This window comes from Oryctolagus cuniculus, chromosome 10, assembly GCF_964237555.1.
Source record: "Oryctolagus cuniculus chromosome 10, mOryCun1.1, whole genome shotgun sequence".
Classification (NCBI taxonomy): Eukaryota; Metazoa; Chordata; class Mammalia; order Lagomorpha; family Leporidae; genus Oryctolagus; species Oryctolagus cuniculus.
Window position 1 is genome coordinate 4,484,969 of NC_091441.1, and position 15,671 is coordinate 4,500,639.

Consider the following 15,671-nt stretch of genomic DNA (forward strand, 5'->3'; position numbering starts at 1 on the left):
ACTATATACTTTTTTAAAAGTCTTGGCTTCTTAACATACAGAAGTAATCCCAAGGTTGTGTCTGTATCAGTGTATTTACGCCGAAAGCTGGTGTGTGCTGCGTTTGTATCATTGTGCTCCTGTGCAGTGCCTTCTGCCATTTTACTCTGATTGGACTCTTATTTCCACATGAAAGAAGTTACCTGCAGTGCGCTTCTCTCCCTCACCACTGGTCATTACCAGAGTAGAGAAGACCCAGGGGTCAGACCATGAGATGTGCCTGGTGAAGACGTGGTGCTGGGCTTGGACTCAGGAGCAACTATGGGTGTGATATCCGTAGGGTGTGAGGTTGGGGTCAAGTTCTTCTCATGGCCTGGAGTATGAACCAGTGAATCCATGGGGGTGTGAGGTTTGGGCCCAGTTCTTATGGCCCTTTGAGCTCCATAGTGTTCACCAGGCCACCTCGGTGAGGTTCTCAGAACTTGGTTAGGAATGACGCTTCCTGAATGGCCTTGAAGGGGGCTGTGGGTGAAGCCACGCACACTGAGTGTCTTTCAGATGAACGCACATGCTTACAGTAAGGGTGCATTTGGGAAGAGGGAGGGTGGACAGGGTCATGGCTAGGCTGGGTATGTAGGTGAAGAGTGACAAGTTGGTGGTCAGCGTGAAGTGACAGATTGATTTTATTTATTTGAAAGGCAGAGTTAGAGAGAGGGAGCCACACATACACTGACACTCACAGATCTTTCACCTGCTAGTTCACCCCCCAAATGGCTGCAACAGCTGAGGTTGAGCCAGGCTGAAGTCAGGAGCCTAGAACTCCATCCAGGTCTTCCACGTGGGTGGCAGGGGCCCAAGCACGTGGGCCCTCTTTCAGTTACTTTCCCAGGCGCATTACCAGGGGGCTGGATAGAGGCAGAAGCAGCCAGAACTTGAACTAACGTTCAAGTGGGATGCCGGTGTTGCAGGTTGGTGGCTTACTCCGCTGCGCTGCAGCTCTGGCCCCAAGTGTGATGGTTTTTCTCAGCAGGTAACTCAAGAGTGTTTACCTGTAAATACTGGCTTAGCATGGCTGGGTAAAGATGAAATGAGAGCCTGTTTATTAGCATTGTCCAGAAGGCTCTGAACAGTGCTTCATTCATTCCGGATCTTTGTGGCTCAGTGAAGAAGAACTTATCAAGCTTACAGTATTCTTCCTCTTAAAGCTCTCATGTTTCTTAGGAGACCAGGGATATACCTTTTAGATCACGAAGCACCCGGCAGGCCCAGTGAGTGCTGTTAGCTGGGCTGACTGTCCTCCCTGCCAGGCGTCCGGCGTATCCACGCTTCTCTTGTGGCCCCTTTTCCTGACGGCAGTGATCTGTCTTTCCCTGATGTCATTCATTTAGTGCTTTGTCTTCTACCATATTCGTTTCCCTCTCATTTTTTGTGTGTGTTTGGTGAAACCTTGACTTTGCCAAATTTACAAGTGCAATCACAGCTGAATTTTCCATGTTAACTAAAGTGTAACTGGGGCAGGCATTGGGTGCAGCCAATGAGACTCTTCTTGGGATCCCATTTCCGAGTTCCTGGTTCAAGTCCCAGCTCCTCTGCCTCTGATCTAGCATCCTGCTGGTGCATATCCTGGGAGGCAGCAAATCGTGGTTCTAGAACTTGAGTCCTTGGCACCCATGTGGGAGACCTGGATTGAATTCTAGGATCTTGACTTCAACCTGACCCAGTCCTGGCTATTGCAGACATTTGGGGAATGAACCAACAGGTTTCTAGAAACTGTCTCTGCCTCTCCCCCTCCCCACTGCCTTTTAAATAAATAAGCATCAAATAAAAATTTTTAAATAATAAAGTAAGAAATGTTCAGGAGAACACTCAGACCTTTAGTGATTGTAAAAGAAGGACTAAGGCCATAGACCTCTTAATTTATATTAAAGTAATATGAGTAAATTGCTCTATATTACGCAAGCCCTGTTGCACTGTCATGATTAGGACAAGAACTTCTCCCTGTTTGTCATTCCCTAGCCCTGGCGGGATGGTCAGACAGGTCTGGCCTGTCAGCAGACTGTCTCCAGAGCCCTCTTGGTCTTTGGCCATCTTTTCCTCCATGCTGGCCTCTCCTGGGCTGAGTCATTTCACGCAGGCTGCTGCCTCCAGTGCTGAACTCCTGCCTGGAGATGAATGTGCAGCACAGTGACAGTAGTTAATGTATGCATGACAGTTACTGAGAGCCGATTTTAAATGTCCTCATCTCCCCCCAAAAATCACAGTTATGTGAAGCAATGGATATGTTAGCTTGATTCATTGAAATTTTACAGTGTGTACATATATAAAAAAACACACATTGTATATCATAAAAATGTATGATTTTTTTTGCCAATTGTACCTTATTAAAGCTGGGGAGGAGAATTAAGAAGGCTGCAGATGATAAGAAGGTGAGACTAGACCGCACTGTGACACGCGTGTTGCAGCTCGGGGCCGTGCACGTGGTGAATGAGCTGAGCGGCTCACTCTCCGCTGTCTAAGGAGAGTTGCTTGGAGTCATGCAAGCCTTAGTGGTATTACAGAGACCTCCAGCTATGGGTCAGTCATGGATACTCAAACTGTGAGGCTGTGTTAATGAGGGCCACCGGACTTTTCCATTACTTCTTTAACCCCAAAAGAATAGCATGCCTCCTTTATTTGAAAGGCAGAGTTACAGAGAGAAGGAGAGACAGAGACAGAGATCCTCCATCTGCTGGTTCACCCCCTCGATGGTTGCAACAGCCAGGGCAGGACCAGACTGAAACCAGGGGCCTGGAGCTTCTTCCAGACCTCCCACATGGGTGCAGAGACCCAAGCACTCGGGCCATCTTCTGCTGGTTTCCCAGCATATTAGCAGGGAGCTGGATTGGAAGTGGAGCAGGTGGGACTTGAACCGGTGCCTACATGGGATTCCGACATTACAGGTGGTGGCTTTCCCTGCTATGCCGTAGCGCCAGCCCCTTGCATGCCTCTTCTGGAAAAAATCCCGTTGATGTCTCACCTGCTTTCCCATGTCCCACATAAAACCATTATACACAAAAGATGATGAGTGGTTTTGATGGAATCAATTAGGCAGCAATTAAGTGTGAAATTCTGTGATCTGAATGGTAGGAACCATTACACTTCCAGGAGAGGAGTATGAGATGGACTGGAGTGGATGGCTGAGAGAGCAGACTCTTACCAGCTTCCGGGCTGGTTGGATGGGACAATCCCAAACCCACGTGCAGTGATCTGTGCTGTCTTACTTGTTTATCTGGGTACTAACTAGGAGAAAGAGATGAGCAGGACACTGAGGTCTCTGTCCCTAGGACTCCTAGAACATGAAGCAGCCCCAGGCAGGACCTGGGGCTATAAAGGAGCAGAGCGGGTAGATAGAGACCTGGTGTGGGGCTGTGGGGCAGGCGGCCTCACACAGAGACGTCAGGGAGGGGCTCTCTCGGCACAGCCTTGAGCAGACGGTGAGAGGGTAGGAGGCTGACGGGTGGAATCTGCAGGGCACGAGTGCTGGGTGTACTACGCGGAGGGCACATGGCGGGTTCCAGGTGGGATCGCTGCTGAGGCCGTTTGGCCGTGCCCAGTGAGCTGCAGAATACAGCCGAGACTGGGTGGGAACCCATCACCTCCCGTCTCCCAGAGACTGGAGGGTGCTCTTCTGTCTTTGACTTCTCTACCTTTCACCTCTTCCCCTCTGCTACTACCATCCACCCCAGATGGCCCTAGTGGTGCCTCTTCTACATCCCATAATCAGGGCCTGACAACAGAAGGGGGCTGATCCCAGGAAGGAGGGAGGGAGCAGCAGCCCAGGTGGACGACTGCGGGCGTCCATGCAGGAGGTGCTGGGTTGGTTTAGGGTTTGGGTGCTGTTGCTTTTGGGATTTCAATAGAGAGTGCAAAGGTGTGGAGGAGGCTGTTCTTGATGTGGGAGGAGTCTGGAGCTGGGAGAGTCCAGAGAGGTCCTCACCCAGCCGCACTCACTGGCAGATGGGTGTCACTCAGAGCACCGGAGAGCTGCTACTGGGAGAGGGGAGGGGAGGACCGTGGCCTGAGCCTTGTGTGCTCCTGGCTTCACACTCAGAGGAGGCCGGGAGGTTGTAGTAGCTTGGAAGGTTGGAGGGGAGCTGGGAGAGCCTCTTGAAGTCCAGCGAAGAGAGCGTTTCACAGAGGACAGACCCACTGTGGGGGAGTCTTTCCTGCCGTGAACAGCATCAGCCAGTTACGGTGTCGGAGCCGGCAGCCCGTGTGGCTGTAGAGAGCGCAGGGCTGCTCCCTGTCTTCCCAGCGGTGCCCGTGGTACTGGGTGGCAAGTTCACATCTCCTGAATTATACAGACTCTGCCAACCTTGAACCTTGTGAAACACATTTCCTGTTTATTTTCCTGGAAGTAACTCTGAAATTATAGATCCAGAAAATCAAAGCCATTTCCAGTTCTCAAATGCTGTCCCGAGCAAAGTGTGTCTGGATCATTGCTTAGAAATGGCGATTTCGCAGAAGCACACAGCAGGAATTACGGGCTCCGAGACACAGGGGCACAGTGGGTGTGTGGGGGCCACCCTGGGCTCTGTCCAGCAGTCGGCACCTTTGCACATTCGGCGTACAGACCTGACATGTGACCACCCTGGAGCGCCCCTCGCCCTGCCCTGCCCCCTCCCTCAGAAGTCCCGGCATCTGCTCTATCTCTCGCCCCTGACACCTGCTTACCCTGGGCAGTTTCCAGCCCACCCTGACTGCAGTCGCCCCTCTCCCCCTCTTACCCTGTGTGAATTTTCCCATCAGATCTGATTGTGTCCCCTTCCTGCTTAGATCCTTCCAGTGGCTTCTCATTGCTCACGGGACCAGGCATGCAGTCCTTGAAGAGGCCTGGAGACCCTGAGTGGCCTGGCTCCTCCACCCCTCCTGGGTGGTCCTCTCACAGTCCCTGACCACCCTGAGCCCTGCAAGACAGGGCCCTTTACACACGCCCCTGCCCCTCGTTACCTCTGGCTCCTGCCTCCTGTCTCAGCTCAGTGCTGGGGACCCAGTGTCCTCCTCATGCCCTGTGCACCTGAGTGTCAGAACACCCACCCTGCGTGCAGTCGCACGGTCACTTCGCGTTTGATCCCTGTGAGTTTACTGTCCTGTCAAGGCTTGAGTTACTCTGTTCCAAACGCTCAATTTTAAGGCTTTGATTTTCCTACCGTCACTGTAGGGCAGAGTGAAAATATTTCAGCATCAAGTAGTTAATGCTGTTTTTTTTTTTTTTTTCCAATGGTTCCTCTGCTTTAAAATTTTTCACCAGTGGTCAGCGAAGCCGCTGGCATCCAAGATGTTCCTCTCTAGTGTTTGCTCTTTCTCCTTAGAAAGTTGCCCGACAGGTGGTTTGGGCCAGGTGTGAGTCAGCGAGAGCCGGCAGACGGGTCCACATGCCCGTTGTTTCTGTTCTTGGTCCAGGATCAAGGCGAGAGGTTCACGTTCGTGCCTGTTTCAGGTGAGGGCTCATGTGTGTCTGTAACAGGCACTGTCCTCGTTCTCTGCTTTTTATATTTTATTTTATTTTATGAACATAAATTTCCAAAGTACAGCTTATGGATTACAATAGCCCCCCCCCATAACGTCCCTCCCACCCACAACACTCCCCTTTCCCACTCCCTCCCCCCTTCCATTCACATCAAGATTCATTTTCGATTCTCTTTATATACAGAAGATCAATTTAGCATACATTAAGTAAAGATTTCAACAGTTTGCACCCACACAGAAACACAAAGTGTAAAATACTATTTGAGTACTAGTTATAGCATTAATTAAACACCTAAGAGTAATTGTGTATTAATTACAGAGTTCAACCAATAGTTTTAAGTAGAACATAAAAAATACTACAAGGGTAAAAGTATCAAGTTCTTTTTTTTTCTGTGTATTTTGTTTGTTTGTTACATAGTTTTTTTTATTTAATAAATGTGAATTTACAAAGTGCAGCTTTTGTATTGTTGTGGCTCCCCCCCCAACCTCCCTCCCTCCCGTGGCCCTCCCCTCTCCCACTCCCTCTCCCATCCCACCCTTCATCGAGTTTCATTTTCAATGACCTTCATATACTGAAGATCAACTTAGTATATACTAAGCAAGGGTTTCAACAGGCTGCACTCACACAACCGCACAAGGTATAGGGTATTGTTGGACTACTAGTGTTGTTTTTAAGTTTCATAGTAGACACGTTCTCTGTTTTAGCACTTTCAAGGTCAGGATTCTGTCTTTAGGAACTTGTCTGGCTGTGACTCTGTATAGGGGCCAATTCGATGATTTTAACCTCCTTTGAAGATAGGCTGCAAAATTATGGCTGGGTTCGGGAGATCTGCCTGTTCTCACATTCCTTGAACAAGAGTCGACAGATAATGTTTAGTTTTCTTTCTACAAACCATTCGCTCATTTGCATATATGTATGCCCTGCTCTCTGGATGGTGAGACTGTGAGTGATTTTTTTTCTTTCTTTCTGCAGTGTAGGTGGATAACTTACTGGAGTCGGGGAGTAGGTGTGTAAAGGGGAGCGATTTAGAGAGCTTTGTGGAAAGCTATATTTAAGCACAGTAGGAGGAGAAACAAGGTAGAGAGCAGAGTGAGGGCCTCCTGGTGCCTTTTGTTGCCAGGAGAAGTTGAGGACTGACTGTGGGCAACCCTGCAGAGGAGGCTGGTCTTGCCTGCTTGCTGGACACGTGCAGGTGCAGAGGTGACTGGCTGAAGGTCGGGCTGGATTGAGCCAAGACGAAGCCGAAGCTCAGTTGAAAGTATTTACGGTCACTTAACTGGGTGCTGCTCCCTTACCTGAAAGCTCCGGTGATTGGGCGCCTGGCGATCATCTTAGGGAAAAGCCCTTCCCACATGCTGTGCCCGCTCATTTCGCTTCAGCAGCTGTGAGCACGAGTGTGCTTTTCCACCGCGAAGGCCCCCTTGCCTGCCTCCCCGTGTGGACCCCGACTCTACTTTCTGTCTCCGTTGCTCTCTGTCAGCGAAAGGCTGAGGGCAGCATCTCGAGCAGGTTCCCTGCTTCCATTTACCTTCTTCCCAGGAAGTTGGCTCTGCCGAGGCAGGGCTGGCCGTCCAGCAGGCACACCTGGGCTTCCCGAGGGGCAGGGCCAGCCCAGGCCAGGCCCGCGTCCACTGGGAACTGTCCTCTCAGGCCAGTACAGTCGCGGGGAAGAAGTCACAGGCAGAGGACACAAGAGAAAGTAGCCCCAGGGCAGATGAAGGGGAGCAGTTCAGAGAGCTTTGGGGGAAGGCCAGATGGACGACCCGAGTGTTATGGAGGCTGCCTGGTGCTCGCGCTGCCGTACGAGGGACACATGGAGACGGGGTCTGTGGCACCAGCACAAAGGACACTGGGTACAGGGCAGTGCATCGCTGTCACCCACGTGATGGACAGGTTACTGTCACCCAGGCGTCGGGAGGCGCCTGACTGGTTGAGTGAACTGGCTTTTTCCCTAAACAGCACCCTGGAGGGGAGGAAGTCCTGAGGGAACAAGCCGGGGGCGATGCCACTGAAAACTTTGAGGACGTCGGGCACTCGACAGATGCCAGAGAGCTGTCCAAGACCTTCATCATCGGGGAGCTGCACCCGGTACGTGCTGCGGGGAGCGGAGGGTGGACTTCTGCCCTGGTCTGTGAACATGCGTATGTGCAGGTCATACATCCGTAACTGAAAAATGAGTAAAGTGATTCCAGAACACTGTTTCTGTCGTCAGTCGGTCGGCCCAAAGCTTCTTCGCGTTTCGCTGGTTGCCTTTCTCATGGGCGTTGTCGGTCTGAGGCCTGTAGCCCCGCGCCGTGTGCGTCTTGGGGAGGCGTGTCTCAGTCGCTGCAACTGCACCGAGCGTGAATATCAGAATGTGGGCGTGCCAGCCCAACACAAGGCTTTTTCTTTTTTGACCAGAGTATTTTATTAAGAAACCTTCTTTTACTCTCCTTAGTCCTAAGCGATGTTAAATACGAAAGCTTTGCCTTTGTGAAGCTGGCGCGGTGTCCCCTTCAGCTCACTTTACCCCAAACCTGGAGAATGTCAGGACTGAGACCCACTTGGGGGGCTTTGAGAAGCAGCTGGCGTTTCCCTGCCTGCTGGGCTTACCTGCGCCAGCCTCTGACAGCCTCAGTTTTTGAGAGCAGCCTGAGATCTTTAGGAGCCTGCCTGTGGGGGACTGCAGATTCCCCTGAGGGTAAACAGAGGTGTGTACACATCTCACAGGGAGTTTGAGAGGAGAGAAGGGAAGAATTAGTCTTCGGCAACTCTGAATCAAAGATCACGGGTGTAGACACTGTGAATCAAGGTCACGTGTGTCGACACATCGATATGTAATTACGGCTACCATGGTTGCTACTGGGAACCTCGGAACTCTGGAGAGAAAATGCCTCAGCGCTTAATCTGCTACTAATTTTTTTCTGTCAAGCAAGGTGAATCAGAGGTTGTATTTACCAGTCACATTCTGTCCCCAAAATGCTAATCACTGAATGATAACTGAAAAAAAAACCTTAATAAATAAAAGCAAGCACTTTGAAAATGATAATTTTTGCAGATGTTTTTCAGTTCTCTAATGTGTTTCTTTCTTTTTTTTTAATTGCAGGATGACAGATCAAAATTGAGCAAGCCTACGGTAAGTGTGACCATCTCAGGTGTCCCCAGAGAAGGAGGTGCTTTCATTGTATTTAAAACTTGTCAAATGAGGCCAAAGGTCTTTGCTTTCCTGTCTGCAGCCAGCTCAGGTCTTCCCAGGTTGGGGGGGGGGATGGATGGACAGGTGTGGGGTCAACATTTTTATTAGTGTGAGCAGTCAGTATATTCTGTGTGTTACTGATGTAAGATCCTCAGTATTTAAACAACTTTTTCATCATAATTATCAATCAGTACCTTTTGAAGAGCTACTTTTAATGAGCATCAAGGTGCTTCTCATCTGAAAGGTTTAACGCAGGTCTGCTTTTCCAAGAATTTGAAATCTGATGGTGTAAGCAGTTACTCCTTAGGTCTCTGGATGCCACCGTGTGGCCTGCACTCTGCTTCTCTGTGGCACAGTTGGATGTTTAGCACACTTTTATGCTCTGGCTCACTAGCCCCGCTGAGCTGACCGTGTCACTTATTTTTGAAGATAAATTCAGAATCAGAATTGAGAAGAAAAATGCCAGTTGGCAAAAATCATTCCTGGTGTGGAATTAAGATTTGCTTGAGACCAATGGCAGGAAGGCAGTGTTCCTTTTTCCACATTGGTGCATACTCCTGGTTTTGTCAGAGAGCTCACTACAGCAAAACCTCCACTATGCGTGTGACAGGAGCTCCTGAACCCATCTCACAGGGTGTGTTTAACCCGCAGCACTGCCAGAGCCGTGGAGCCAGGAGCAGGAGTGCGGGGTCCTGCTCACCGCAGCTGGCAGACAAGCAGTGAGAGTCTGGGCCAGTGCCCTAGCACAGAGCAGTCTCACTTGGGTTTTCCCTTCTCCTGTTCAGGGCTGGTGATAGGTGCACCCTAGGAAGATGGACAGTAGCCTTTAGGATCTGAATGGCCCCAGCAGCCATTGCTGTTGGTTCATTTGACTTGAGTATTTTTTTTTTTTTTTTTTATAAAAAGATGTATTTATTTATTTAGAAGGCAGGGTTATACAGAGAGAGGGACACATACACACACAAATTTTTTTTTTTTTTTGGACAGGCAGATTTAGACAGTGAGAGAGAGACAGAGAGAAAGGTCTTCCTATCCGTTGGTTCACCCCCCCAAATGGCCGCTACAGCCGGCGCTGTGCCGATACCAAGCCAGGAGCCAGGTGCTTCCTCCTGGTCTCCCATGCGGGTGCAGGGTCCAAGGACTTGGGCCATCCTCCACAGCCTTCCCGGGCCACAGCAGAGAGCTGGACTGGAAGAGGAGCAACCAGGACAGAATCCAGTGCCCCAACCAGGACCAGAATCCGGGGTGCCGGCGCCGCAGGCGGAGGATTAGCCTAGTGAGCCGCGGTGCTGGCCTAGAGAAATTTTTCCATCACTGGTTCACTCTCCAAATGGCCTCAGCAGGTAGGGCTGGGCCAGTCTGAAGCCAGAGGCCTGGAACTCCATCCAGGTCTCCCATGTGGGGGCAGGGTCCAAGGACTTGGGCCATCTTCTGCTGCTTTCCCAGGCCATAGCAGAGAGCTGGATGGAAGTGGAGCAGCCGGGACTCCAGCCAGCACTCATATGGGATCTGGCATCATAGGCAGCAGCTTCACCCACTGCTCCACAGTGCTGGCCCCCAGCGCTCTTTCAAGGTTATTTCTTGGACCGTGCACGTTCTGCGATGCGTGGGGAAAAGCCTGTGTTTTCTGTCAGGTGTTCGGTGTGCTGACCGTCTTGCGGGCAGTCACTCAGCCAGAGGCAAACAAGGATCTGGTAAGGTTCGTTTTGCAGAGCACAGAGCTGCTGGGGCACCAGCCACTCCTGACCGTGGCGCCCACCAGCAGAAAGCACCTGCAGGTCTCCTGCCACAGCTGCCTTGAGTGGGAAGATGGGCTCCTTCCTTCCCCATCAGCACTGAGGACTTGTGCGCTGTAACCCGTACTCCGTGGTAACAATTGTCCATGACCGTTTGCTGTTCTCCAGTGATACTTATTTTTCTCTTTTCAAGTGCCTGTTGCTTTGATACATAGAATATTTTGAGGACAGAGCAAGCTTACCTGCTAAATTCTGGAAATCGAGTTTTCACCATCAAAGAAAGCTTTCCTGACAACATTAGGATAGAATGAGCGGCTCTCTGCTTATAGAAGACATTGGTTTGCTTCATCATTAGTAGTTGGTATTTCATGGTATTTCATGATATTTCTATACTGTCTGGGTATAGACAATCTCAGTGGAATTGTGATAATCACACTAACTTGTAGAAGTAGATATTTTTATTCTCTTCAAAGATTATATAGCTGGACCAACTTCTGAATATTTTATCCAGAAAAAATTCCTTTATTTTGACTTTTCTTAAATTAGACCTAAGGTAGGGCAAGAGCTTGCTCTGTTTTGAGAGATCATAAGCAAATAAAATGCGGGAAAACACACAGCCAGTTCCCTGGGTTTCCAGAAAGAAGGACTGTCCTTGGATGTTTTCCTTGCTGTGTATCCATATAACCATCCGTCTGCCTGCAGGCTGAAACCTGTGCACCTCCGTCTGAGTTTTCAGAATGTTGCCTGGTTACAGTATGTGGTTGAATTCCGAAGTAAGGTGCACCAAAGATTGCCCTGAAACTGTCCAAATGAAAGCATGCTATGAAGTTGCCAAATTCAGACATTTGTGTACATAGGAATTACACATTTTGAAACAAATATACCTGTATGCATCAAATTTGCTTCCATAGTGAAACCCTTTCTTGGTTATAGTGGTCACAGTTTTGATATTTTATTTGGCACTCACAGAGCCCCCAGGAGAGGCACAGGCTTGTGAAAAGCCTGGTGTTCCAAGTCTGGCACCACACCAGTCTTGACAGTGGTGGTTTTGTTTTGTTTTTTGTTTTTTTTTTTGACAGGCAGAGTGGACAGAGAGAGAGACAGAGAGAAAGGTCTTCCTTTGCCATTGGTTCACCCTACAATGGCCGCCGCGGCCGGCGCACTGTGGCCAGCGCACCACGCTGATCCAGTGGCAGGAGCCAGGTACTTATCCTGGTCTCCCATGGGGTGCAGGGCCCAAGGACTTGGGCCATCCTCCACTGCACTCCCGGGCCACAGCAGAGAGCTGGCCTGGAAGAGGGGCAACCGGGACAGAATCCGGCACCCCAACTGGGACTAGAACCCGGTGTGCTGGCGCCGCAAGGCGGAGGATTAGCCTAGTGAGCCGTGGCGCCGGCCGACAGTGGTGGTTTCTTAAGCAGCTTCATAGGCCCTGGTTTTCACAGGGAACTCTGCTCTGTCATCCCAGGCTGTTAGATATCCTGTACTTCAAGTGACTCTTGACTTGCAAAAGCTTTTTGGGCTTTGCACATCTTTTATTGAGTAGATCATAATTTATACTGACTTATATGACTTTTATAAGTCATATGAAACCGTTCCTGATTTAATTGTTCACCCCTCCCTTTTTTTTTTTTACTGCAAATTGAGCCCCTCGAGGTCATAGAGTGAACAGGTGGCTGAGCCTGTCAAAACCCACAGTCTTTTCTCCCCCTTCAGTGTTGATGTGTTTGATAGCCACATCCCTGAACTGAAGCTTGGGCTGCTGAAAGTGATTGAGCTTTTCATCAAAGAGCGAAGCAGTCATTCATCCTAAGTTATAGAGCCGATAGAGCCAAGAAGATCATCAACAAAGTGAGAGGCCTTTTTTATTTTTTCAAGTTCAGCTCCTTAGAAGGTCCTCGTTGTTGCTGGTGGTGATGATGCATAGCCGTGTTTAAACGTCACAGCCGTGTTTTAAGACTGGCATTGAGGTAGCTGCAGAAGCCATGGAAGGCAAGGCTAGCTGAATCTCCATAGTGTCAGCCTGTTGGTAAAATGTGTAACAACGAACTGTGTTTGTGTTTGCCTCCCTTTCCCGTTTCAAGCTTAACTTTGTGGTGTGACGATAACACAGTGTCCTTCAGTGAGCGCTTTGGTTTTAGAACTCACAACGTCCTTCCTCTAAGTTAAATAATGTGCTTGCATATTTTGATTGTTTCTAGTAACCTTCATTAATTTATACAGTGTGCATTGTTTGATAAACCGTCCTGCAGTAGTTCTGAGCACTTTCACAGACCCTCTGATCTAAAGTTGGATTGAATCATTAATGCACGTGAAGCTTTTTTGTAAATGACTTGTTTTTCTCCCCTACCGTGTCAGGAACCTTAAAGGCTGTGTTTCAAGGTTGGTGGGTCACCTGCTGCTGGCTTGCTCTTGCCTCCGGGGCTGCCCCCTCCAGGCAGTTTCTCACTGTGCTCTGCAGACTGCAGCTTGCCCTGGCTGCTGATGTCCATTGTGTGCTCAGGGAGGCCGCGGGCAGGGGCTCCCTGAGGAGGCTGCCTTACTCTTGGCTGCTTCCCTTTTCAGCGCTAACACTTGTGCTGGTGTGAAATGCTTCCTAACATGGTTTCAAGTCCAGAAAAGCGTGTGTTTGGGTAGACCTTGGTTTCTCGGCTGTCAGGGGAAGTTTTCCAGAGCCCCTGTAAGTTCACTGTGTGGTACTCAAAAGAAGAGCTGCTCTCAGAAAGTGCTGGAAGGTAAAATCAGGGCTTCTTTATTTGGAGGTTAGACAGTGCAGCTGGGAGGAGACAGGCCAGGCAGGCCTCACTGGTACTGTCTGGCCAGGGTCCAGGGAGACCGAGGAAGGTCTCTACAGTGTTCAGACGTGAAGCGAGAACTCTTATTTATTTTGATGAATGTGTATTGAATACAATACAGGCACTTTTCTGTCCTACTTGGTTTTAGTGAAATAGCTACTGTTTTTATTGAGCATTTCATTCATGCATTTGTGAACGAAACTGCTCCTCGACAGAGATGATGAAATGATGATGTGTGTATACTTGAGTATCTGGTTTCACTTTCGCTGTTAAAAGTATTTAGATGCCTTTTGTGTGCAAGGCACTTTACGTAGCATATTCACTTTTAACATTCTCAAGTTATCAAGGTTGTTTTCTTAAATAATTTCAATATAGCTAATTCTTAAAATTTTGTATTCTGAAATTAGGCATTTTAGTGCAAAGAAATTCATGATGTGATTTTCCCCTTTTAAGGGGATGTGCTGTATAAGATATTGGGACCTAATTTTGAAACACGTTTTTAGTCAGTGGAATAAATGTTCACACATTTCCCTGAGACCTACTGCATTTTTTTGTCCTTGTGTTCTAGGAAACTCTTATCACCACCGTCGATTCCAATTCCAGGTATGTTGGGTTTTCTTTGGAAGTGGTGTTGTGTTGAAAGGCTTGTGAGTCACCTCCCCAAACCTGACCCTCTGCTTGGGTTCCTACCATGCCTGCACCTGGCAGTCAGCCTCTTAGTTATGTCTGTGGGCACCTACACTGGCAGCTCAGGTGGTACGTGATCTCCACAGCAAACCCAGTCTCAACCCCAAGGAACACACAGAACAGAGTGAGTCTCTCCCCCCACGGCACCCTTCAGAGGATCCATCCCACGGCTGCTCTGTTAGTCTGTTCGTCTCGTTTCCTTCTGCATTTGATCCATGGTCAGTTTCTTAACCTGTTCTGATTACAGTTCCCTAAGCTGGGCTTTTATGAAGTTGGCCCCAGAGTTGAACCCAACAATCCAAGTATAGCATGACTCACTTGTTCTTGAGGTCAGATTTCTTGATATAGTCCAAGCTCATATTAACATTGGCAGGTACCATATTGACTTACATAATAGCTGTTTTTTGGACGCAGGCTCAAAACTGCACCCTTATGTTTCATCTTGTCAAATTTAACTGCTCCCTCCTGTTAGTGTTCTGGGAAGGCCCCCACTGCAGGCAGTATTTCACCTTACTCTTTATCAACACTCCTGGTCCTCCCTAAAGGGAAACTGAAAAGCCTCACTAACCCCCACTCTGGCGAAGCTGTAATCATTTTGCATTTCATATCTTTATGTTGGACTTGATATTTGGATAGGTTGATATGTAAAGAATATTTAAGGGTAGAAAGTTTATGATGTTTAGCTGCAGGGCATGCTCAGCCTCAACCAAAATGAGAATAGGTCTTCATGATCTCAACTGAGTGCCATTTAAAAGTCTTCACTCACTTATGGAGGGAATTCTCACGTTTGTTCCCTGTGATACAGAACCTGGGGTTATGTCTTTGAGATCAGTCGCTCCTGCTGGCCAGTATCTCAGCGTGAAGTCTACAGAAGCAGTTGAAGTGGAGCTGGCAGGGCAGTGGTTTTTGCGTGAGGCCAGCAGGTAGCATGATGGGCAGTGTTCTAGGGCATCCTGTGCCCACCCGGCACTTTGAGCAAATCCGCATTGTCTTCAGCCCAACTGGTCACAGAGGCAAGCAGCACACGCCGTGGCGGTGTTCTGTTGGCAGGAGCAGGTGTGGTGGGTCCCCGAGTTGCACACCCTGCAAGCCTGACTTTCCTGTGTCTTTGCAGCTGGTGGACCAACTGGGTGATCCCCGCCATCTCCGCCCTGATCGTGGCGCTGATGTATCGCCTCTACATGGCCGACGACTGAGCCCCTGCCCAGCAGCCCGTGCAAGAAAAGACGGCCTGGGACAAGGGGCAGAAGCAGCCTCTGCTAATCACTCAGCTGACAGAAACCTTCACCTGAGAAATAATTGTAATATGTCTGTTTCCCTTTCTTCCTATGTTAGAAGCAAACAAGAACTGTTCTGTTCTTTCTACTCTTGAACTTTGCTATGTGCCTTTTTATCCATCGACTTTGATGTTTCTTCACGATGTAATTTACGTATTGTAAACATGATCTTTTAAAAAAATATATCTGGCTTTTAAAATATACCTCCCGTCTGTTTGGTATTTACTCGTCTTTAATATTTGAGTCTCTGCTTGTTTAGCAGAACCGTTTAATGTGCTGGGCATCCAGCCCCAGGTAGTGTGTGCGACTCAGGTGAGGCCACAGCCTTCCATCTGCCGTTAGCATTTCTTCCAGAATTAATTGAGTTACCAAGCGGCGCATGCTTCAGGTGTAATTTCTCTTTCAAGGAAATTAAGAAAGTCCCAGGAGTTGTAGTTAAAGCCTTCTAATAATTATGCAACTGAAATAGAAGCGAAGGCCACCTGCAGGATCTGTGAAAGAGACCCCGTATCC

General features: G+C 48.9%; 1 protein-coding gene across 2 annotated transcripts in view; it reads left to right on the top strand.

Annotated features, from left to right (window-relative positions):
- CYB5A (cytochrome b5 type A) overlaps positions 1–15,361 on the top strand; it is a 34,878-nt gene extending 19,517 nt beyond the window's left edge. Inside the window, 5 exon segments of one of the 2 annotated variants that reach the window (NM_001171263.1) lie at positions 7,448–7,576; positions 8,574–8,603; positions 12,758–12,781; positions 13,763–13,797; positions 14,996–15,041. In NM_001171263.1, coding sequence (NP_001164734.1) covers positions 7,448–7,576; positions 8,574–8,603; positions 12,758–12,766 — 168 coding nt within the window. In that variant the 3' untranslated portion in view covers positions 12,767–12,781; positions 13,763–13,797; positions 14,996–15,041. 2 annotated transcript variants of the gene reach the window in all.
- The last annotated feature ends 310 nt before the right edge of the window (positions 15,362–15,671 follow it).